The 26,125-nt window shown below is 39.7% G+C and overlaps 2 protein-coding genes across 3 annotated transcripts in view; both read left to right on the plus strand.

The window, feature by feature from the left end:
• LOC125235089 overlaps positions 1-26,125 on the plus strand; it is a 241,470-nt gene that overhangs the window by 146,603 nt on the left and 68,742 nt on the right. The gene's annotated exons all lie outside the window — the stretch shown is intronic.
• LOC125235087 lies at positions 16,301-23,919 on the plus strand. 2 transcript variants are annotated; one of them, XM_048141517.1, is made up of 2 exons: positions 16,301-18,260; positions 18,490-23,919. In XM_048141517.1, exon 2 carries the CDS (start codon positions 18,498-18,500, stop codon positions 23,916-23,918), a length of 5,421 nt encoding a protein of 1,806 aa, XP_047997474.1. In that variant the 5' UTR covers positions 16,301-18,260; positions 18,490-18,497; the 3' UTR covers position 23,919. The 2 variants fall into 2 exon arrangements, with proteins under 2 accessions (XP_047997474.1, XP_047997475.1); XM_048141518.1 differs by having other exon boundaries at positions 16,301-18,002; positions 18,133-23,919.

Below are 26,125 nucleotides of genomic sequence, written 5' to 3' on the forward strand. Positions count from 1 at the left end.
CTGTGTTGGGGGTGCAAGATACCTAACACTCCTCCTCGCTTCGCTCGCCGTCGTACCTATACAGGTGGCTCTGGGACTGTATTTTCCTTTTTGATAGAGTGTCATAGTTCGGCTCTTGTAATAGTATGCTAAGTATATGATTGTTATGGTACATAAAATTATGCTAAATCAAGGTCGACCAAAGTAATGTTCTGTAAAACAATATTCTGTCAAATGAGTCGTATGCGAGGTAGTAATAATGCCAACTAAGTTTTCTGCAAAATTACCATTCGACCGAAAGTGTTTCTGCGAAACATGTAATGCGAAGTGTGTTTCTGACCAGACTTATTCTGCCAGATGAGGGTAACCCAATTATTATAGTTGCGCACGTAGATAGGCATATTAGGTACATACTAGAATATGTATATACGTCATCGCCACCGAGTCTACTAAAGCGTCTTGTCTTACAATGTTGTCGCATGGCATGACTGTTGTTACTCTATTCTGAATAGCTATTTTATGTCTCTTTGTTTCTGTCAAAAAAATCAATCATTATTATTAATGTTCTACACCTTTTCTCATATAGTGGTTTACGTAACGGCACTTTGTCCATGTTTTGAGAACACAGTACACGCCTTACATCTGTCATTTGGCAGGCTGAATCGTATTCTCATCGGCTGCGCTAGCATATAATAGTATCTTAGATCTAGTATAGTATGACCTCAAGGTGTTCAGAAACCACGTTCATTTGCGATGAGTTTTACTCTTAGGCTTATTTAGTAAACGTGTCTGCAAGTTATTGGAATGACTCTCTTGTATACTGTGTTTTAGTTATTTGAGCAACCGTTAGTTCCGCTTCATTATTCGTATTGTTGACGCCACCCGTGAACTGACGTCAATGTATACTCAAATATCAACGCCTATTCTACGCCTCTCATCAGGTGCTTACCTTACCACGTACTGTTGCTGTTAGTTGAAACAGTTGTCCATCGTCTTAACGTCATTTCACTCATATTTGTTTATTTATGATGACGTAAATGTACATATAATATTCTGTTTTTAACCCCCGACGCAAAACGACGGGGTGTTATAAGTTTGACGTGTCTGTCTGTCTGTGTGTGTGTCTGTATGTGGCATCGTAGCTCCCGAACGGATGGACCGATTTAGATTTAGTTTTTTTTTTGTTTGAAAGCTGAATTAGTCGGGAGTGTTCTTAGCCATGTTTCATGAAAATCGGTCCACTATGTCGGGGGTTTTATTCAAAATTTTAATTTTGTGGTTAGGTTATTATAGTACATAATTAAATGCCTGCCACTATTATGTTTGACTTTACTATCCGTTCGATACTAAGGGCCAGTTGCATCAACCAAATTTAACAGACACATCATCGTCAACCAGCAGACGTCTATGGAATTTCCCATAGAAAAAAAAAACGAACGCTTTAACGGTGACAGACGGTTTGATGCAACCGGCCCTAAGTCGGCTAACTTTCTACTGATTTTTAACTGGACCCTGGACCACAGACACCACAGTAGGGATCAACTATAGAGTTTTCTAGTTGTAAACTTGTTTTTGTCTGACAAAGGTGGTTCCAATTCAAAGCGTCTACGCGTGGCTTACGTTCACCCACATTAGCTTCTGTTTAATTTAGTAATTTACTTTTAGTCGTTTACTTAATATGATCAGTGGCTGCTGCTTGATGCAACGTTGGCGCGGCTGCGCAGTGACGCTAATATTCCCATAGTAGTGGCTTGACTAGACTAGACATCGGAGTGGTTCCTTGATAGGTTTTATCAGGTAAAACTTGTCTGATTGCACTTTTTGTCGTTCGCTTGTTGACGTCTACATAAAATGTTATGTTAGGACAATGGGGGATGTCTGAAAATTTTAAAATCGCCTGATATTTTTTCTGGTGATAGGAATAAGCATTTCTATTTACAGAAAAAAGTTACAGATTTTTTGGTGGCACCATACATTTTATAAAAATAAAAACGTGTTGCTCGACTGCGCGTACGACCCACTTCGGCAGTTATGAGATTTGTCTTAGTCTTTAAAAAAATTCCATTTTGAATCTGTGCTGGCCACAGACACTGACAGTTGATTGTCAGCTTGACATTTTTCTCGGAGAATTCATAAGTTTCATAACCATATCTGGTGAACTATTTATTACTGTTTTCGACTCATTTTCTCTCCCTGGCCTCTGATTTTGCCTCCTTCTACGACTACCTTCGCTCTCGAACCCCGGACCGTGATTTTACTGGCTTAAAACGACGACCTTTGATTTTAAACCCTGGACCTGATTCTACTTGCATTAACGAAGACGTGTGCTTGCCCTGCTTGCTGCCGACGGCCTTTGCGTTGAACCCCGGACCTGATTACAATTTTTAAGCCCATTGAGTTGGGAAAACGTGGATAGGTACTAGCGATTTTGTAAGAGCTAGTTCATCTAATTTGCCAAAATGTGGAACAGCGACAAACACAATGCCTGTGAAGAAGAAATTGATGAAAGATGCAGAGATATTTTGGACAGAGAATGTGTATCCCATTAATTTTGAAAAGTGCAACTACATGTTATTAGAGTGTAATAAACATAAATTTGTCTTGATCTATATTAACATTATTACTCATTTTAGCACCCATAAGTACGTTTTCACATTATTCGATCCAATACCGGATGTTGGACCGATATCCCATACATTACAGGCGTCGTCTTGGATTTTTTCCATTGAAATCCTTCCGACATCCGATATTGGATCAGGTAATGTGAAAACAGGCTAACTCCTAGTAGTGATTCATAAGCGCACCTGCCTACAGATGAGAACTAGAGAAGGACCTGTGCCCTAAACAAATAACTTTAGATTGTTGGTTTATTGTCTGCTTTAAGTAGTTAGTGCTCAAAAAGGAAATGAGTTTGCGATGTGACGCCTACTGCTTTTCACATCACCCATTCAGAAAGGGTACTTTTCGGCCCTGTTAGGAGGGAATTAAGTGACACTTTTCTGTTCAATAACTTTGTCTGGCCTGTATAAAATATTAACGCCACGGAAAGTGTTTGCACATAAGTAATAATCAGTAATCAGTAATTCTTTATTGCTATCATAGGTACATAAGTTGTTACATTTCAGTAGGTATAGCACAGCTATGAACCCTGTAAGGGCACTGCAAATATAGTTCTTAATAACTAAAAATCTTAATACTTATAATCTTATAAATCTTAATACCTATATTGCTATGAGAACATTTTTATGTTGCAACATATTTTAATATTATGTATAAAAAAATTGTGTCGATTAAGTGCATAATATTTTTACAACAGACCTGATTCATATTTTAGTATTTTGCTTATATGATATGAAAAAAAAAGTGTCAAATGGTAGCAATAGTAGATTGTGCAACAAGGGAGAAAAATGAGATATATATCTTGAGTGTAGCAAGGTATTCTTAAATTTAATCCTGAGCGTAGTGAGGGATTCAAGTGTTAAGACACAAGGTGGAATTAAATTTGCTACACATATTAAGGTGGCTCGCTTAGGTTACCCGAAGCTCAGGCTGCGTTAGATGGCGTTAATCTTCAAATTACCAGTCTTATTTTTTTTTGTGGAGTCGTACAGGCATTTATATACTTTCAATTATGCTTCGCGAACATTTAATATTAAAATTGACGTATTACAACAAACATTCAACTTCTCATTGTAACGTTAATCCCCTTAATGTAGATAAATTTACTATTTTACACTATTTCTAAGTACCACTCACACATACAAACAGTGTTTTTGTATTCCTTCTAGTCGATAATTTCACGCGGCGACAGCTTGTTTAAATAGCCTTGCGGTAAATACGTGCCATCGCATGATTTGCATGGAAGTACTGGGTTCGAATCCAGGACTTTTTCTCTTTTTTTTTTTAATACTACGTCGGTGGCAAATAAGCATACGGTCCGCCTAATGGAAAGCGGTCACCGTAACCTATGGACGCCTGCAACTCAAAGAGTGTCGCATGCGCGTTGCCGCCCCATTAGAAACTTGTACACTCCCCTTTGCTGCGTGTGCACAGCAAAAAGGAGTGTACAAGTTCAAAGGAGGGTTTGGGTTGCCGACGACTCAAAGGACAATAGACGGAACAAATTAGTTCCGTAAGTCCTCCCGTCGACAGCACCCCACAACCTCGTTGAGCTCTGGCAGCCTTACTCACCGGCAGGAACACAACACTATGAGACACTATTTTTTGTTTTATTATTATACATAAATGTATATGTACTCGTACAGTAGTTACTGAGCGTTTTCCACAAAAAAGATTAAAAACCTATTCTCTTACATGGTAATAATTTTTATTATAGGTTCGTCGAACTCAGAATTTCTAACATAATTATCCTAATCTGATATTTTTAAAAATTCCAAAAAAGTATAGATAAAAATTAGTTTCTAAACTACGATTTGAATAATTTTTTTTTCTAATTGTTTATTTTCGATGGAGCAAGGGTATTCAAATCGCTTTTGAAATCTTAAATTAGTAAATGAAAATGCAATAGTTAACTGAGTAACGTAATGCTTTAAAAACTCAAGTGGACTTTTTTTATCTAAGGAGTAATTTCGATAAAATATTATATTTAGCGAGGGTATTAAAAGTTGTGTTTTATATCTCAACTTAATAAATAGAAAATCAAAATGACAATAAAAATATCAATAGGTTCTCTAAGATAAAATTGATACCTTCGGCTCGCCATTCTTGCTCGGTCAATAAAAAATACGAAATTTATATCCAAAAAAATACAAAAAGTTAATAGAATCCTGGGAATCGAACGCACCTTCACGGCGTGACAGACGACTGTACACCAACGACGCCATTACATAACACGCTGTTCCCGACGAAATTGGGCTATACATAATATAATTAATTAATTATAAATAATAATGTCAAATCCATACTAATATTACAAATGGGAAAGGGTGTGTGTCTGTTTGTTTGTCCGTCTTTCACGGCAAAACCGGAGCGACGAATTGACGTGATTATTTAAGGAGATTTAGTTGAAGGGATGGAGAGTGACATAGGCTACTTTTTGTCTCTTTCTTACGTGAGCGAAGCCGCGGTCAAAAGCTAGTTTATTATAAATGGGAAAAGCTGGTTACTCTATAATCTGAAGTGGAAGAATTCGTTGTTTCACCAAAGATAATGTGTGTTTGTTTGTTTGTCCGTCTTTCACGGCCAAACGGAGCGACGGTTGACATGTTTTTTAAGTGGAGATAGTTGAAGGGATGGAGAGTGACATATGCTACTTTTGTCTCTTTCTAACGCAAGCGAAGCCGCGGGCAAAAGCTAGTACAGCACGGGTAGCATGGTCGCGCGATAGACGATAAAATATCAGGCCGTCCCTGTCGCACTATTAGTAAGTGCGATTATAGGGACGGCCAGATGTTTTATCATTTATCGCGCGACCATAATTGCCTGCCTGGACCAGATTATATTGATGATAATTATTATTTGTAACTATTTAGTTAATATTGTCTTCAGTTACCGCGATAGTTACTCATGAAATAAAAACTATGAAAACGGATTAAATCGCGTATAATGAGTTTAAAATTCATCCCGATGTTTCAAACACTTTACAGCGTTCGTGGTCAACGGGTGACTGAGGAAAAATTACAATGTGCAAGAGCTACCCATATTCTTGTATATAACCATTTAGTTGTTGAAGAAAAACATTCACACAAAAATAACATAGGTCAACCAGCTCAGTAAATGCAATACTTTACTAATTACTATGCCCACACTATGACCTATTTGTATAATGTATTATACCAGACGTGTGTATTTTATTTTATCAACAAAGGCATAATAAAGGATTGTATTGTATTTTTGTATAAAAATAAAAAATAGGAAAGCAATATAGTAATAGTCAAATATTCCATTAAAAAAATAAAAAATACTTAATAAATCCATAAAAGTTCAAATGATTAAAAAAAACTTCGGACTCGAACCCACGATCTTCTGCATCATAGTCGGTCGTTTGACCGAGACGCCATTTCGATTTACATTAGCAGTGTCGAAATACACGATATGTATCTTTGTTGACAAAATGCGTCATTATTTCTGAGTCTGCTTGAGTTAACTAAACCAATATCTTTAAATAATTACTTGTCAAGAGCCAAATGTCACTGATGACAATGTCAACTAAAAATGCGCGAAATATGACGGCTCTGTGTCTGTACACAAAAATTTGGCACGCACATTTACGTAAAATTAATAAAAAATTCACATGGATTTGTCCATGATTTCTGTATGAAACAATGTATTTCATTCACTACCGCGACGACGGATAATGTATAGTAGATGTATGCGCATATTTTTATTTAGTTGTAGTGTGCGGTGACTAAATAAATGGTAGATGTTTTTTGTATGGAAAGCGAGCCACCTTAACATCAACTTTTAGGAAATTTATATATAATGATAATGATAATATATTTATATATAATGATAATATGAACATAAAAAATGGTATGTTATGTAACCATGTAAAAAAAATGTGTCCTTGAAGGGAAAAGTATCACTTTGGTCCCTAATAGCAAAGAGGAAAAGTGCCTCTTTGCACCCTCCTCGCAGTGCAGGGAAGAAAATAACCCTTTCTTTTCGAATCCCAGTCACTACACTCAGTATTCAATTACATATAGAATACTTCACTTTGTTCACAATTCCATTTATATCCTCGCTATAAATATGCAATTTTGCTCCCTCGTAACACAATCTACTATAGTGCTGTTAATCATGCTTTAACAGTATGGAGGGCCATAGAAGAATATGGAAAGCCATAGCCGACTGAATTTGATAGTAACTTGACAGTAACTCGACACACATGACACACCTACAACTCAGAAGTAAAATAAAACAACACAATAAAATAAATCAATTGTATTTTATTATAGGACATTGCAAATTATAAAAAAAAATGTATTTTACCATATTTTTCCTATTGGTCTATCCAACAAAATACACATTTTATAAAATGCCACCGTGTCAGATATTTATGGCTTTCTTTTTTATGATATTATTGCCAGCGTGTAACTGCATTTTAAGGTTGGTAAACAAGACACGGTATCTTACACTCAGGTGGTCTTCACAGCAAAATCACACTCTGGTTGGGCAGTTCCTGCCAACCTATTGAGACCAACTTTCCTTCAGCTCCTTTCTTAATATGAACAATTTTAAATCTGGGTTTTTCTGGTTGGTTTTAGAACAAGTTGGTATAAAGCATGTTTTGGGATCCTTATATCGTGTTTATGTACTTGTATTCATTATAACAAATAGTGTCCGGAACTTAAAAGCGATGATCGTCCTTATATCAAGCAAAATCAGAAGTCAGGGAGGCAAAACGGATCGTAAACAGTTCAGCAGGATCAGGTCCAGTGTTTAAAAGCAAACGTCTTCGTTAATGCAAGCAGAATCAGGTCCAGAGGTTAATATCAAAGGTCGTCGTTTTAAGCCAGTAAAATCAACGTCCGGGGTTCGAGAGCGAAGGTAGTCGTAGAAGGAGGCAAAATCAGAGGCCAGGGAGAGAAAATGAGTCGAAAACAGTAATAAATAGTTCACCAGATATGGTTATGAATTCTCCGAGAAAAATGTCAAGCTGACAATCAACTGTCAGTGTCTGTGGCCAGCACAGATTCAAAATGGAATTTTTTTAAAGACTAAGACAAATCTCATAACTGCCGAAGTGTGTCGTACGCGCAGTCGAGCAACACGTTTTTATTTTTATAAAATGTATGGTGCTACCAAAAAATCTGTAACTTTTTTCTGTAAATAGAAATGCTTATTCCTATCACCAGAAAAAATATCAGGCGATTTTAAAATTTTCAGACATCCCCCATTATATAGAAGTGACGGGTTATCAGAACAAGTATATAACCGGTTTTCAATTTAGATGATCAATGCGAATAAAAACTTTAGTTACAGAATTGTGAGCTGACATACCTGCAGTTTTTATAAATTAGAATTTCCTTATATGATTCTAAGTACTACACTTACCTACATACATATACATAATTGTATGGACGATCAATGCTATTTAATTGAGACATTTATTATGGTCTACGAAGTACGAACTGGTTGAAGTCTTGAATGAGGGTTAGGTTCTGTACTAAGACAGACATCTAAATAAACACTGGCGATGACTCGGGTCTGGTAGTCTATCTATAGCTTGTGCGAATGGAATGGGGCACTGCAGCAGGGCTAACGAAGGTCACTTACGCTATCGCTTCGACAACGAGGCACAAACTTTGAGTTCAACAGACCTTTTGTCTACGGGTCCAGAATTCAGATGTTGTTTCCTTCTATAATATTTTTACATACTTTTCAAATAAAACTGTTTCGGCCTCAATAAATTTCAATTTCACGCTCCTTTTTAACGACACATCGTTTCTTAAACAATGTAGAACCACAATAAATCTCTCTCAGATAATCGCGTACAGCGCCAATGAATGAAATCGCATCGGTTGTTATGCCGGCCGCGCCGACTTAGTCCTTCCGTAGTCACGTTAGTGCGTTTTCACATTATCCGATCCGATATCGGATGTCGGACCGATATCCCATACATTGCAGGCGCCATCTTGGATTTTATCTATTGAAATCCTTCCGACATCCGATATCGGATCGGATAATGTGAAAACGCACTTAAGGTGGCGGGTGGCGCGGCGAGTGACGTCACACGGCAAATGGCGGCCGTGACGTAACGTGCGTTTCCTTTCGCGTTGCCTTCACCTTGACATTTAAATTTGATTCTCGGACGTGTCGCGCGCTCGACTCTTGTTATATAATTATTTGGACGCATTTCTACATTGCCTTTTGACAGTTTAGTTTAGACTATAGACATATTTCAAATACATAAATACTTGTCTTGACCTTTGAGTAAAATGTCAAATGTGAAGTATAGGTAGGTACATTCTGCACATTTAGATATTGCTAGATTTCGTCTGCGCCTTATCTGGACAGACTTTGAGGTGACGAAATGTGGATGTGCAATTTGTGCATGTCAGACATTATCTTGACAGGAAAGTGTTTTTGTGTAGTTTCCGTAACATAAGTTACATAAGTTTGCTGAGTAATTTAATGTTTTTTTACACCCCTAAATAGGTATGTACTTTAATAGAGTCACTCATTTCGCGAGTCGACCTAAAAACCAGTCGAGTTTAGAAAACGCTTCCATTGTCAAGTCATTAGTGCGTCTACATATGTTTTAGAGCAGCGCGGCCGCTCCGATATACCTAATAGTGATAAGAGGAACTATAACTCAACAAAATATCTCAATAGATATTCGTATTCAACGAAATCCTTAAGACCTTTGCGAGTCTCTACTGGGTAAAAGGTTTACTGGATAATCCGAGGGCAGGTCTGTCTGACAATAGGATAACACAGAACACAGTATGTGGCGAGTGACGTGGGAGGACAAGAGGTTTATATTAAAAGACTTACAATCCATACTTCCATACTAATATTATAAATGGGAAAGTGTGTGTGTCTGTTTGTTTGTCCTTCTTTGACGGCAAAACGGAGCAACGAATTGACGTGATTTTTTTAAGTAGAGATGGTTGAAAGGATGGAGAGTGACATAGGCTACATTTTGTCTCTTTCTAACGCGAGCGAAGCCGCGGGCAAAATCTAGTTCAGCGGTTCTCAAACTTATTTTCCCATGGAACCCTTTTAGAAAGTAAAACATCTGACGGAACCCTTAAATTTTTTTTTATTGCAATCTTTATTGTAATAAGCAATCATGATAGTAAAATCTAATCACTAGATTCTAATGTGAGGTATTACATGAAGCAGTTTTTTATTTTTTAACAATTGGTGAATGTTTGGTTTTATGGAAGAGAGTTGAAGTTGCATATCAGGTACCCAAAATTCACACGGAGCCCCCAGAGAGGCTCTGCGGAGCCCTAGGGGTCCGCGGAGCACACTTTGAGAATGGCTGATCTAGTTCATTTAAAACTGGAAAAATATTACCTTGGGTGAGACTGAGAACTCACGGCCGCTGGATCTGGAGTTCAGGTGTCGCCAACGGCAGTCATTTTCCAGTTATAAAATTATTATTCTAAGCTTAATACGAGTAGCATCGATTGTAGACATATATTCAGTCTTGTCAAAAATACTTATAATAGCCATATCAACACGACTATGATTAAGTTTTGAAACCTTTTGTCGATCCGACTGATCTGGCTTAGCGCGTAGTGGCCCTGGCTGCTAAGCCGCAGTCCTGAGTTCGAATTCCAGTAAGGGAATTTATTTGTGTGATGAGCACAAATATTTTTTCCTGACTCATAGATGTTTTCTATGTATTGGGTTGGCACAAAAGTAATGACACACTCTACAAAACTCTATACATTTCCTTTCTTAAGTTAATTGTTTTCGATAATATTTCCAGTATGTTGTGGAACATTCTAGGTACTTCTAATGTTAGGGTATATAAAGCCGCCCTCGTGATTGGTTTAGTTAGATTGAAATAAAATGGACGAGCGACAAGTTCGAACACTTTACTTATACGAGTACTTGTTAGGCCACAGTGCGCGGGCTGCGGCTGACAATATCAACACTGCATTGGGCGCTGGAAGTACAAGCCATGCCACGGTGTCCAGATGGTTTGACCGTTTTAAATCAGGAGACAGGAGCCTTGAAAGTCAGTCACGCTCAGGGCGACCACCTGCATTCAATGATGACGATTTACGCCGCGAACTACAGTCGAATCCTGATGCTACTACTCGTGAATTAGCGGAAGCACTTAACTGCAGTCACCACGCTGTGGAATACCATCTGCATGAGCTTGGGTATCGAAAAATGTTGGCTCGATGGGTACCGCACATCCTTACCGACGCCAGTCGTGTAGTCCGTGTCGCCATCTGTCAATCACTTTTGCTGCGACCCCGACGTAAAGAGTTTTTGACTGATCTGGTTACGGGAGATGAATCATGGATTTATTATGAGAACGATACACGTCGTGCTTTTTGGCTGCCTCGAGAAGAAACGCCACCAACTCAACCGAAGCTGAGTCAAAAGAACCGCTTAAAAGTTTTGCTTTGTTGTTTCTGGGACTCGCAAGGCATGCTGTTTCATGAACTATTACAATTAAACTGTAAACGCTAACAAATATTCAACACAGCTCACCGAACTATCTTCTGCTATCAAGAAAAAACGACGAAGACGAGCCACTGTAATTTTACTACATGATAACGCTCGACCTCATGTCGCATCTACCGTTCGCCAACAGCTGCAGAACTTGGGCTGGGAGACGATACCCCACCCACGTTATTCTCCAGACCTCGCACCATCAGACTTTCATTTGTTTAGAGCCCTGAAACGACATTTGCGGGGTAAACAATTCAATGATTTCCATGATATACAGGTGGAGTTGAACAACTTTTTCGAGGCACAGCCATCATAGTTCTGGGCGAAAGGCATCCAAACTTTGCCGGATCGTTGGCAAGAAGTCATAGATGCTAATGGTGATTACATCATCGACTAAGCTTTTTGTATTGTAATAATAATAAAAAAATATAAAAGGTTAAACAAGTGTCTCATTACTTTTGTGCCAACCCAATATAAAATTATTTGTATATTATAAATATATCGTTGTCTGAGTACCCATAAGTCCCAAAACACAAGCCTTCTTGAGCTTACCGTAGGGCTCGGTCAATCGGTGTGAAACTGTCCTATAATATTGTTATATTTATTTAATATTAATAACACCGGAGGCGGTGCGGAGCGGTATTGATTGACTAATTACTGTTTGTAATTATTTTTAGTTAAGGCTTTTTTTTTTGACGTGGTTATCTTATTTTAAGTATATTAATAATAATGACCGATCACTAACCGATATTATTAAAGTGAGTCCATTCCAAATATAATCATACTCGTAGTATCATCTGATACTTGGGATCTAGATAATATTCAGGTGATCTGAATGACGCAAATGTATTAGATTATGGTATCGCTTCGTGCGTCTGAAACTAACATGACAATGCGAAACTCGGAGATATTCGCGATAATGTCAGCCTTCACCTAAGGCCTAGTATTACATCAATCACCTTATCGTGTCAGCTTAAATATGAAACTGGGCTTCTATCGGCATACTTATCTCCCCTGACCTATGAAAATGTTTTCTTACAAACCTTCTTGATTTTTTAAGACTGCGCTGCGTGTATTCCAATCTGTCTCTTTATTCTTCTTCTTCGTCGTTTCCTCAAGACTGAGCTTGTTTGTTTGTTGTGCCTTTTTCGAAAACGATCTCATTATACTCGCATGATAGAGAACATTCACAAGCACAACGGAGGGTCGCGCCCATATGAGGTTGATATCTGTGCACCATAGGTTACTGCACTATGTATACTCTACAGTCTTCTCCTTGCTAATTGGCAACATTTCATATTTTCGACTACTACTTTTTATTGTTTGGTTTGAAAGAACTCAATATTTAAAGATACACGTATTTTTTTACTTTTCCCAAAAACTGCTATTTTAATGCGAAAATCCCTTTTTATTACTACTTCAAACAGAAAGAGCGTAAGTTACAAACGTCAAGACACAGCGTTCTGACATCACATGTGTTGTTTCATACACCTAAGAAAACGACAAAATCATTCCAAAATAAAGGTTTTAACAGTCAGCTTAAACAGTCCGAGATGTCCGCCTGTCAAATGTCACTGTCAACAAATATGAGCTATGGAATGTAGAATTAAGTATAAGGAGATAAATCTGTCAAAGTAGAACAGTCGAAAATAACGTGTCAAACTCTTATGTGCCTATATCTGCACTTCTGAAACTTAAAGCTTCCGCTCCTTACCTCTAAATCTCCATACTACTAGCGATGATAAGTGTCACAGTCAAACTCAAGTGACATCCCAACCGGAAGATTTTTGTGGTTATAGTGGCAGCTCTGAATAGTCTGACTCAGCTACGTAACGTCACTTCCCCTTTTAACTATTTTTACTAAAAATAAGGAAAAAAAAACTAAAAAATATATTTTTGTGATCTACAGGCGTATATCTCGAAATGGTTTTCGATTTAGGGACATTGAAAATTTTGAAATGTTGTCAATTGTGCGCATATGTGCTGGCAAGCAATTTTGACCCTACCCGTTTTGACCCTTTTCTTAGTCCCATACCAAATAGATCGGAATTGAACGGAAATACAATAACTTCTGCGTAGGTACCTATAGACTCTTGTTTGAACAAACTGTCAATCTACCTCCTTCCTTCCTTTCTTTGATGTTGTTGTTTAAATGCACTTAATTAGTGGTTTTTAATTTTTTACTTTTTTCATAAAAATAATTTTGACCCGTTAATCATCAAGTAATAGCTTCAGCTATAAGTATTCGTCGAGTTGCTACCTAATACTTATTATTAGACATTAAAATAAACAAAACAAACGCTCGAAATATTCCAAGTAACGTTCTATACTTAATTCATAACTTAAGTCATTCGTAGCTGTTCTTAATTTATTAAGTTAGCAGCGTATAACATGAAGTTATGCTGGAAAACCCGAATTGCAAAAACGGAACAGGAAAAGTTAGCCACATGCTTGCTGCAAGACATCATTTTATATACCTTCTGTTTCTGTAGATATGTATCTACATACTACCTAACTACTTATGTAGTATGTAAAGAATAAGCTAGCTGTCGCTGTTGGTGGGTTGGTTGGTTGGTACGTACTTGATAAATATGAAATGGATGAATAGCCGTAAATGGCTGAATCAACTTTTTCTTGCCTGATATTGCCATGGTTACGGTCCCCTGAGTCACGCTGGTTTTATGAAAAATTATGCTACTGAAATTGGATTGGATTACATGCATGCTTGCATAGGTGTCAAATTAAGGAAAGGGCTTGTTAACACCAGAAAAATGCATGTTTGCATAGTTTAAGTAGCATAATTTTGCATAAAACCAGCGTGACTCAGGGGACCGTAACGTAACCATGGCAATAACAGGTAAGAAAAACCGATTGATCCAAATCGGTTTTTGATTCATCCAAATTTAAATAAATCATAGGAGATAGTATGAGATTTTACAACATTTTATAAAATAAATGATTAATGCAACCAATTTTTTGTAACGGGTAACTTATGTCGTGATTTTTGTACAATGCCTGACCATTGACCAAAAATTTAAATTTAAATTTAATTTAAATAGAATCTACTATCTATTCTTACTCTAGAAAATATACTGTATCTCTATATATTTTTATTACTGTGTGTAGAATATACATATAGGTACTGTAAAGGCGATAAGATTAGTTGTTATAAAGATACCTTCTGCCACATATCGTACGATCGTTGGTATCATACTTATATCAATAATAGATATCGAACACATCAGTCACGGCTGTGATAATATTGATAACAACTTTAAACAAACTGATCAAATTAATTTACTGTTACATGGATTTGAATCGAAGAAAATATTTTTTCCCCTCACTAGCTCGGAAACACGTGTTTTGTCCTTTAATACCAGCGGGTAAAAACGTATTTTATCCACTAGTGGGTAAAGTAATTTGACCTTGAAAAAGTCAAAATTAACTGCTTTAAAATTGATAAAAGTAGGTGAATCTAGTAATAAAGATGATTTACCAGTATTTGTGGAAATACTGTAAAAAAAGCAGTGATAAACGCATTTTTTTGCGTTGTATTTTTTTATAGCTATAGTGAGGAAAAGTTTTAGTTGTTACACTTGGGTGCAAATGTATTTTACTTCTGTGTGTTAAAACACGGAAGTTCAGGATTTTATTCTAAACCACTCGCTTCGCTCGTGGTTCAACTATAGAATCCTTTCACTTAGGTGCAATGAGTTTTTCAATTCCAAACTCGGCGGTAAAATACAACTTTGCCCCCTTGTATAACAAATAACTATTTTCCTATAATCGTGACATAGGATAATTTCTTAATTGCGATAAAATTCTGCTATACTTTTTTATAAGTTTTTGGCATGTTGTTCTTCTTTTTAACCCCCTACGTTTGACGTGTCTCTCTGTGTGTGTGTGTGTGTGTGTGTGTGTGTATGTGTTTGTTTGTTGCATCGTAGCTCCCGAATGGATAAACCGATTTAGATTTAGTTTTTTTTGTTTGAAAGCTGGTTTAGTCGGGAGTGTTCTTAGCCATGTTTCATGAAAATCGGTCCACTATGTCGGAAACTTTTTCAAAATTTTGTGCTTAGGTTATTTTAGTAAAATCTTCAGTACGTAATGAAATTTCAGCAGACTCTTGTGTCAAAAACTTGTGGAAAAATAATATTTGATCCAATCCCAAATGAATCGGTATAATATTGGATAAATTAACCTATGCAGTCCCACAGTAAACTCAAGGCTTGTGACACTAGATAAGAAAGAAGTGTTTTACCAAAAGGAAGTTTAGTATTTTTTACATCTTTTATGTGTATTTGTATATATATACAACGTGTTTCCGGTATCACTCAAAACCTCAGACACCCCAACAGATTTTTATTTTTTTAAACTCATCTAGAGTATTCATCTTTTAATCTGATGGTTACATTTTTTAAATTGAATTTTTAGATTTCTGTACAGCTCTACTTGACTTTTAGCTCTACACTCAATAAAATAATTGCTAACTACCATCATAAACCATAAAACTATTTATTTGTGTACGTTACTGCAACGACATAAGGTTTACCAATAGACAGCTAAGATGTCATTGTAAAACACTTTAAAGCTTTGTCACAGTAAACTTCAAATTGGACAGGTAATCGCAGTAAGCACATTTAAACCCAATATTCAGAATGACAAGGTTGTAATTAGGTACTAGTTCAATTTGTTATGACTTATGATAAACATTAAGATTAAACTGACAAACAACGTCAAACTCGAGTAGCGGAAAAAATAATCGCCCAAGTAACCAGCCAGTATTAATACCCCTAAATACTGAAAAAGGTAAACAACCTCCCAAATGTTGTATTACGAATACAATAGAATAGGCACGTAAAAAATAACTAATCATACCAATTTAAATAAAAATATTACCCCCATCAAGATATAGCTCAATCGATTCTACTCTCGATTCTGAACAAACAGTTTTCAGGTTTTTAGTGTTAAGTGAAACACGGTGTATAAGCTGTATGTAAAACTTTAACTTTATATGAATTGGTAATCTTTTCCGTATTGGTATTTTTTGTCATCTAGACGAAGCCACAAAGCCCCATCGTTGTTAAAAAGATGTTTCAATCAATTTAAAACAACTTTTTGGAGCGTGCGTGGAGTTTTAGGTAATCCAGGATAACCTACGGTGCTTGTAGGTTATCCTGGATTACCTAAAACTGCCGCTATTGATTGATACCTGTCGCGCCGAGCGCGATGTAAATTGGTAAGTGGTATTGAATAGGTTACTACTTTGTCATGTGGCAACACGGACAGCTCGAATGACAGCTCCAATGGCGGGACGGAAGCACATTGGCGCCATTGGAAGAAAAGCAAGGTACGTGCACGTGGCGTGAGACGGCGCGGGGTGTATGAAATGAGGAGTACATGTAGCGCCTCCACGCCGTTACAGGAGCCTGCCCTGGTGAGTGTTTATACACATATTTATACTTGTATAATCGACAATACTAGCTACATGGGAGTGGAACAAAGGGTTAGCCAACGGCCTTTGGTTAACGTAGTTTCACTAAGTCGTAGTCCAATCCTGAGGTGTCTACCTAGACAAATAATACAAGGACATTGGACTGGGGAGCGTAGGGCTCCCCGGAGTGTGTACCGGAAGCACACAGGCAAAGCATGTAGTACGGTCGGTTATGAGTTGGAGTAAGGGTCGGGTCTAGTGGGGGCAGGCTTATGGAGGACCCCGTGGGGGCAGCGCCCCCACGTCCAGGTGGTGTGTAGGACACCAGAGTACTATATGTTCAGCTAGTACTTAGTCTGGAGGCGAACCGATCGTACAGGGAGAGTCACTCTGGATAGGCCAGTAGACTTGACTCTCATTAACAGACGTGCGATGCCAACTCTGGAGTAAATATACATATAACAGTGTGGTCGAAAGCGACCCCTTCTCCTACTCTCATGTAGCATGGCGTTATATGTATTACTGATATGATGAACCCTTGTTGCCCACGCAGATCTATACCCAAGTCGGATTCAGGCATGTGTGTTACACAACGTCGGGTATAAAGGGGGCGACAAGAAATGGTGAAGATGATCTGGGATTTGTGATGACGGGAAGCCAAATCAGTTTTGGCTATTCCATCTGTAGATCATTTTAAAACAGGTCCTTGTTGCCAAGATAGTCAAATTAATTTTTGAATTGGTTGAGCTCAAGGTACTTGGGTGACGTATTTTATTTCGAAAATATGTCCTATATTAATCATTGTTTATTTCACAGCTTGCGACGAGATCAATAAATAAATGGAAAAGGAGCAAGTTGTTTTAATTTAATAGCATGTTTATTTTAACCTATTTCATTTAGACGGTAAAAGGGTGCACCCTAGGCTAAGCTAGATTAAGTATAGACTTTAATAATTATTACGTAATTTTTTGTTATGTTGGCCATATTGTATTTTATACAGTTGTCGCAAGACGTAGTAACTAATTATTATTCTGTGGTTTACTTATCTGTGATCTCAAGAGGACGTTCGGATTCGATCATTTATTTGCAGTGACAAATAAATCAACCAGGAAAATTATTTTTATAAGACAAACAACAATTAGTAATCCTTATTAAGCAGATAATACACATAATTTGTAATAATACAGGTGTATTTCGCGTGTCGATTGGATTTACTATTTTGTGACAGTCAAGGAGTCTTGCGAACGCGATCAGGAATCGGAACGCACCATTGCACTGCTCTGCTCTGTGGCGAGTATCATCGAAGTTGAAAGGAAAAAAATCAGAACTTTCGCGGTATTCAAAGTTGCAAATGCAAAGTGAAGTGAGTTTAGCGAGAAGAAAGTGTCTTATTTAGTGTATTAAGAGATATCTCAACGCCCTGAGATTTAAGATTCCAGTTTGGCAAAGGGAATTATTCTCAAAGCGAGTTGCAGCAACATTTCAGGTACGGGTAAACATGTAAGGTGCTTGGTTCAGCCGCCATGACGCACCCGGCGACCAAGTTTGGCTTTATTTTCTGCAAATACGAGTTTTAAGTGTGATGAAGTAATTATGGTATTCTATGTACATTGCAGCTGCACCAAAGTAGGGAATATACCCGGCCAAATTGGAAATACTTAGTTCACGATTCGTGGGCATTTTCGGTCCGCCGCCCGGGACAAGGGAGTAAAAAGTTTACTCGTACAACAAAACGACTGACCGGGTGAGTTTGTTGCCGATGATCTATGTATTTTATCGAAAACATTTGACATAAAAACATCAAAGGATTGCGTCGAAGAAAGCAAATGGATGTACGGCAGTGCCTCCGCCAAGAAGTATAACTACCTACTTTTAAAATTTTATTGAAAATATAAACTTGATATAGACTAATAATTATTTATAAATGAAACTGTAGTGTAGTGCAATTAGCCAATTGTTTTAATTATTTTCAGCCGTCACCATGGCAAGCTTATACAGCCGAGTAAAGTTGCGCCATGAGCGACTAACAAAAGTTACTGCGGACTCCGAAGCCCTCTTGCAACAACTTCAGGCTAATGGAGCCGTTAGTGAAGACCAGTTCACAGGACTCCATATAAAATTACGACAGTGCTTGGACAGCTTCGAAAGAGAGATCTTTCAGTACCTAAGGGTTGTACCGGAGGCGGACATAGTTGGCATGACCGAGGACCAGCTCAAGGCCGAAGACATATTGACAGACCTAGAAACGGCATGCCAACTCAACAAAAGGCGAAATGAGTCAGTCAACAAGTCGAAGTTGCCAGAACTGAGCCTGCCTTCCTTCTCCGGTGACCACTTAAAGTGGTGCGAATTTTGGGACCGATTTGTTGCTAACGTGGATCAGAGAAATTTACAGGAATCTGAAAAGCTTATGTACCTCCTGAGCTGCCTGAAAGATTCAGCGTTAGAGACCGTATCCGGATTAGCTGCAACCAACGCAAACTATTCTGTTGCCGTTGAAACCCTAAAGAAACGGTACGGCTCAACACACACCCTCATTGATGCTCATTATTCAGCCCTTAACAGCCTCCGGAAGGCAGATTCTACTAGCGCGAGTTGCCGGAGCGTGCTGGATAATATAGAGCACAACATCCGTGTGTTAGAAAAGCTCGGAGAGCCGATTGGAGGGAACCATCTGAGATCCCTGGTATTATCAAAGTTTCCAGAGAAGGTCATCCACGAACATCATCTGATAGGAGGAGGTACTGATTTGTCAGCCATACGAAGTAGCTTAGACAGGATTATAACAGCTATGGAGAAATCCGCCTCTTCTGTGGGTGACACTGAGTTCATTGCCGTACCAGGTACTACGACTGAAGCACTGCAAGTCCGTACTGAAGTCAGACCATCAAGTAGCCGTAAACGAAAACATCCAGGAAACACTGGTGCACAACCTCCGAAGAAGGCACTAAGATCATGCTTGTTCTGCCAGGGGAAAGGACATGCAAGCAGGGACTGCCGTAAATACACCACAGTAGAAGCCAGGCAAAAACAAGTGAAGGGAAGGTGCTTGCACTGCCTCCGACGCAATCATGCAGCATCATCCTGCAAACGCAAGATTGCTTGTTTCCGCTGTAAAGGAGATCACCTGATCTTATTCTGTCCCAACCCAGCTCCCGTTGGTGAGAAAAGTGACATTTTAGATGATGATGCTATTAAATCCTTGTGTGCCACATCTCATAAAAATACCTTTTTACAGACCGCAGTGGCAACCCTTCAAAACCCGCTAACTAGGAAGGCCATCAGAGGAAGAGTCTTTTTGGATAGTGGAAGCCAACGTAGTTATATTACCCGAGCGACTGCAAAAAGGTTAAACCTGCCCACCAATGAAAAGGATCTTCTGCTCATTTTCACCTTTGGAGCCTCTGAACCTCAGCAGACGTCATCCCCTTCAACTACAGTCAACATACAGACAAAACGTGATATCACCAAACAGTTTACTGTAAATGTGGTACCCAGGATAACAGACAGAGTACCAGTGACATCATTTGAGTATCCTGGTGTTGACATTGTTGCTGATGATGGTACGGTTGGAGAGGGGGTTGATGTACTCATCGGGAACGACTACTTTGGCGCGATCCTCACAGGAAGAAAAATACAGGTTTCAGAAGATTTTTGGTTATTGGATACTGATTTTGGGTGGGTGCCTTCAGGAAAACTTACTATCGAAGAGAAAAGCGAAGCCCTCTCGGTAGTCACATATTGTCAATGTCATACCCCTAACTGCCCGTATTTCAATGAGCCAGACTTGCCCCTAAGAAACATAGATGTCAGATTCTTGTGGTCGTTAGAGAACCTAGGGATTACGGACTCACCTAAAGCTACGAGGCAAGAAGAAGCAGTCCGTCACTTCAATGAGACTGTCCAATATCAAGAAGGCCGGTACTTAGTCAAGTGGCCCTGGATCGAATACCCACCAGATCTGCCATCAAACTTTGGTTTGGCCTTGGGTCGATTGAAAAGTATCCTGAAAAGGCTGGACTTGCCATTGGTCAATGAGTATGATTCTATACTGAAAGGACAACTTGACCTAGGGATCATTGAGGTTGTAGCGAGAGGACCAGACCTGGACAGAGACCACCCAGTCCACTACCTCGCTCATCATATGGTCAAACAAGATGGCAAGGGTAGAATAGTGTATGACGCTAGTGCCAAAGTTACTGGACAGAAAAGCCTAAATGAGTGCCTTTACAGTGGACCTTCTATGTTGGAAGACCTTACTGCATTACTACTGAAGTTCCGAACAAAGAGGTATGGCATACTGGCTGATGTTGAGAAGGCGTTCCTACAAGTGGCACTTCAAGAGGATGATCGTGATGTTACAAGGTTCCTCTGGTTAAAGGACACAACCAAGGAAGCTACCGAAGATAACCTGCTATATCTGAGGTTCTGCAGGGTACCCTTTGGAGTCGTCGCGAGTCCGTTTTTGCTGACAGCCACGATCCGTCACTACATAAGCACGACAAATAAGGCTTTGCTGGAAAAGGTTGCTGACAAATGCTATGTAGACAATCTAGTGACGGGAGCTGATGACCTGCAGGAGGCTAAGCAGATCTATGAGCAAACTAGAACAACGTTTGAACAACTGTCTATGAATATGAGAGACTGGATCTCAAATAACCGGAGTTTCATGGACATGATACCAGAACATCATAGATCGGTGAAACATGGGCAGGTCAAAGTGCTTGGACTAATGTGGAATGTCAAAGAAGACACACTGAAACTCAATGTAACTGAAGACCATTTCAGCACAGATCCTCCGATAAACACAAAGAGGAAAGTTCTTCGGGCTCTAGCACGTGTGTATGACCCATGCGGTTTTGTATGCCCGCTCATGTTGTCAATGAAGCTGATCTTCCAGAATATCTGTGAAAGGAAATGTAAATGGGACACAGAACTGCCTACAGAGCTGACACAATCAGTGGAGAATGTCATGGAAAGCTTGAAGTCTATAGTGGTTACAGAGATACCTAGGTATGTGGGGACAGATGTCTCGAGGAATGGACTTAAGTACCACCTACACTGCTTCACAGATGCTTCCAAGGACGCGTATGCTGCGGTCATCTACCTCAGAGTGGTTGGCGATGGACAAGGAAAATCAGTCTCCCTTTTGATGGCTAAATCACACGTGTCACAGACCAAAGACAAGGATGAGTTGAAGATTCCCAAATTGGAATTACTAGGATTTCTGATTGGAAGTAGACTCCTGAAATATGTAAGGAACCATCTTGATCTTGACATTGAGAAAGAATATTTGTGGTCAGACAGTTTGGTCGTACTCAGCTGGATGAGGTCGAATAAATTGCTTCCACCCTTTGTTGCTAACAGAGTGAATGAAATAAAGCGTGACCACCCCAACACAGAGATGTTCTACGTCCACACAAAGCAAAACCCTGCTGACATTGCGACACGACCCGAACTGTTTGAAGAGAAAAGACAACTTTGGTTTAACGGACCAGAGTTTCTTGTCAAAGAAGAATCCTGCTGGCCCCAGAATAGACTCTATGAGTCACATCAAAACCTTCTTTCCGTTGGGGAGGTCCTGGGTGACTACCCAGGTGAACCGACACAGGAAGTATCCACTGGTGATAACATTGACCAACGTGAAGCCCTGGAGCAAGAAAGTCCCAGTGATCCCGACGAACCTATGGAGACTCAGGATTTGAACACACACATAGAGAATGGTGAATATCCTACTGATGGAACCATGGAACTTGACAATCCTGAGAATCAGAGTGAAGAGGGTATCCAGCAGCAGACCACTGTTAACAAAAGAGTGTCTGAGATAAAAGATCTACAAAAACGTCACTTTCAAGAAGAACTAAATGGTAAAAGAACACATTTAGCACGAAACTTAGATCTTTTTGTCGATGTAGACGGCCTTCTGAGGTGCCGTGGACGTATGGCGAATACCACTTGGAGCTATGACATGAAGTATCCGATACTACTGCCAAAAAACTCTGAGTTCACCGACAGAGTCATCAAGGAGACCCATGAGAGTAACTACCACGTCGGTGCTCCACACACATTGAGTATCATCAGAGAACGCTATTGGATACCACAGGGGAAAGCCCAGGTGATGAAAGTGTTAAAACGCTGCACCCAGTGTGTCAAACACGGAGGTGGTCCATACCGTTTACCAGCTACGCCGGCACTACCTCCAGAACGAGTGAATTATAACACACCTTTCACTTATACTGGTGTTGACTATCTAGGACCGCTGTTTGTGAGTACCCAGACTGGCAAAGAGAAGCGATGGATAGCTTTATTCACGTGTTTGACGGTAAGAGCCATACATCTTGAGCTTGTAAAGGATCTTTCAGCTGAAGAATGTCTCCTAGCCTTGCGACGGTTTATAGCTGCGAGAAACAAGCCGCAACGGATATACTCAGACAATGCGACTTGCTTCAAGTTAGTTGCTGAAATGGTACAACAGCCATTCTGCGTTAAGAATGACATCCAGTGGAAATTCATATGTCAACTAGCACCGTGGCACGGTGGATTTTATGAGCGGCTGATAGGCATGGTAAAACATTGCCTCAAAAGAACACTGGAAAAACACCTTCTTAACGATACCAGGCTACTAACAGTGGTGAAAGAGGTGGAAAATGTGCTTAATTCGAGACCACTGACAAGAGTCGGCACTGAAGTGGAACATGTTCTCTGTCCAGCAGATTTTTTAAGCCTAGGACAATGTTTAACTATGAGACCGTCCACCGTGGATTCACCGACTTGTAACACGGCTACAAAGAGCGACCTTGTTGAAAGCTGGAAGAGAGGGTATAGCATTCTGGAGGAATTTAAAAGAATGTTCATCCAACAGTATCTGGCTAGTCTCAGAGAGAGATACAAAAACTCACCCAAGCAGCCTAGAGTGAAATCTCTTCGATCACCACAAGTAGGCGACCTCGTACAAGTGAAATCGGACCTCAAGAACAGGAACCTCTGGAAAGTGGGGAAGATCCACGAACTGATCAGAGGAAGCGATGGCGAATGTAGAGTAGCGAGGGTCAAGACTGACGATTCTACTTTAACACGTTCTGTTGGCCATCTGTACCCGCTGGAGGTGGAGGACGAGACACCTGACATAGAACCCATGGCGGCAGATTCTGTTGAGGTCGAGGAGGTCACTGGAGAGGTGGAGGTTCCAAGGAGTTTGAACCCTACACCTGCACTCGATGAACAACCCGACATCGAGATTGATTCTACGGGTGACTGTGGAGTATCCAGTCCTGATGAAGTCCCACCATCAGGGGAGCAGCCGGAGGAGAGAGGCGTTGGTCGGAGCAAGCGGAGCGCAGCGATTCGAGCCAGGGATAAGATCCTGGAGTGGACGCGGAGCTTGCTCGCCTTGCTGCAATAACCTTTTTCGCTGTCGAGAGTGTCGCGCCGAGCGCGATGTAAATTGGTAAGTGGTATTGAATAGGTTACTACTTTGTCATGTGGCAACACGGACAGCTCGAATGACAGCTCCAATGGCGGGACGGAAGCACATTGGCGCCATTGGAAGAAAAGCAAGGTACGTGCACGTGGCGTGAGACGGCGCGGGGTGTATGAAATGAGGAGTACATGTAGCGCCTCCACGCCGTTACAGGAGCCTGCCCTGGTGAGTGTTTATACACATATTTATACTTGTATAATCGACAATACTAGCTACATGGGAGTGGAACAAAGGGTTAGCCAACGGCCTTTGGTTAACGTAGTTTCACTAAGTCGTAGTCCAATCCTGAGGTGTCTACCTAGACAAATAATACAAGGACATTGGACTGGGGAGCGTAGGGCTCCCCGGAGTGTGTACCGGAAGCACACAGGCAAAGCATGTAGTACGGTCGGTTATGAGTTGGAGTAAGGGTCGGGTCTAGTGGGGGCAGGCTTATGGAGGACCCCGTGGGGGCAGCGCCCCCACGTCCAGGTGGTGTGTAGGACACCAGAGTACTATATGTTCAGCTAGTACTTAGTCTGGAGGCGAACCGATCGTACAGGGAGAGTCACTCTGGATAGGCCAGTAGACTTGACTCTCATTAACAGACGTGCGATGCCAACTCTGGAGTAAATATACATATAACAGTGTGGTCGAAAGCGACCCCTTCTCCTACTCTCATGTAGCATGGCGTTATATGTATTACTGATATGATGAACCCTTGTTGCCCACGCGGATCCATACCCAAGTCGGATTCAGGCATGTGTGTTACACAACGTCGGGTATAAAGGGGGCGACAACACAAGACCGCCTGTGCTGCGCCTCCGCCCATTTCTCCTAAGTCAAAAGACCGCCTTAAGTGGACGAGGCAATATCTGTGTTTTATCGTTGTATGCAACGCCGGGTGTGGTAATTACTGAGTAGGAGCCCCATTGTAGCAATACAACCATCACGTAGAACACTGACGTGCATCCACGTGCTGTTATCGGCGCGATACGTAGTAGGTACCGTGCCAGGTATGCTCTTACACAAACAACTGATAACTCGCTATCAGGATCTGTAGATAGCGACTGACACCCATTCGCTCATGGAATGTTCAAAAATAACAAAAGATAGTCAGCCACTGACATATAGGTATGTTAAACTTCATAATTTGTATTACTACATAACATCAAACTTTATGTCCCTATCCTTGTTGCGTTAGAATCTAAAAAGGTTTACACTGGCTTAGTATTTTTATTGTAAGACAGCTTATAAGTTTTGATATCTATGGATGTATATGTGTGAAATAAATGAATCTTATTTTTATTTTAATGCTGAATACTTGACCCTAATAACTGTGACATGGATGTAAACTTATAAGATCAACATTGGCTCCCCCATCCCTATCGGATGATTTTTCCAACGCTGTTTCAGGAGCGGTTGAGCCGAGCAACGCATAAATTTCCGCTTATGGCAACAGCTAAATACCACTTATCTCATTGTTGATAACTCCTAATCACACTAATGACAAATACTCAGCCCGTGTAAAATTAGCATTTAGAATATACCTTATATTCAGATTCAGTGATGGATAACAGTAACACTGATTGATGGAGCATTGAACTGTAAATAAATCTGGCTTAATAAGTTAATACTGTACTGTTATAATCATAATCAATCTAAAAAGCATTACTAATTACTGATAGACAGTACATGATAATTATATGTACTATCAAAAAATGGTACTATGATGCTTTGTGAAATATTTTTATTATTATTGAACCGAATGGGATGGGATGTGGGTTAAATTGTGGCGTAGGCGAGATGCTGGCAACCTGTCACTGCAATGTCACAGTTTCGTTTTCTTTCAACCCCTTATTTGCCAGGAGTGGCACTGAAGCTTTGGTAGTTTCGTGTGCTCTGCCTACCCCTTTATGGGATACAGGCGTGATTGTATGTATGTATGTATGTATTGAACTGAAAACAGTTTATACTTAAATTCATATAGGCAAAACATTTTGATAGCCTCTGCAAAAGGTTGAGTAAACACCAATAACCACAAAGGGTTGAGATTTAATAACATTAGCCGGTGCGAGGCTATCAAAATCGTTGCCTGCTGCTCTAGATGCATTAGGTACATTTAATAATGGTTCTCAATTAACTGTGAT

The sequence above is a fragment of the Leguminivora glycinivorella genome, chromosome 17, assembly GCF_023078275.1.
Source record: "Leguminivora glycinivorella isolate SPB_JAAS2020 chromosome 17, LegGlyc_1.1, whole genome shotgun sequence".
NCBI classification, from domain to species: domain Eukaryota; kingdom Metazoa; phylum Arthropoda; class Insecta; order Lepidoptera; family Tortricidae; genus Leguminivora; species Leguminivora glycinivorella.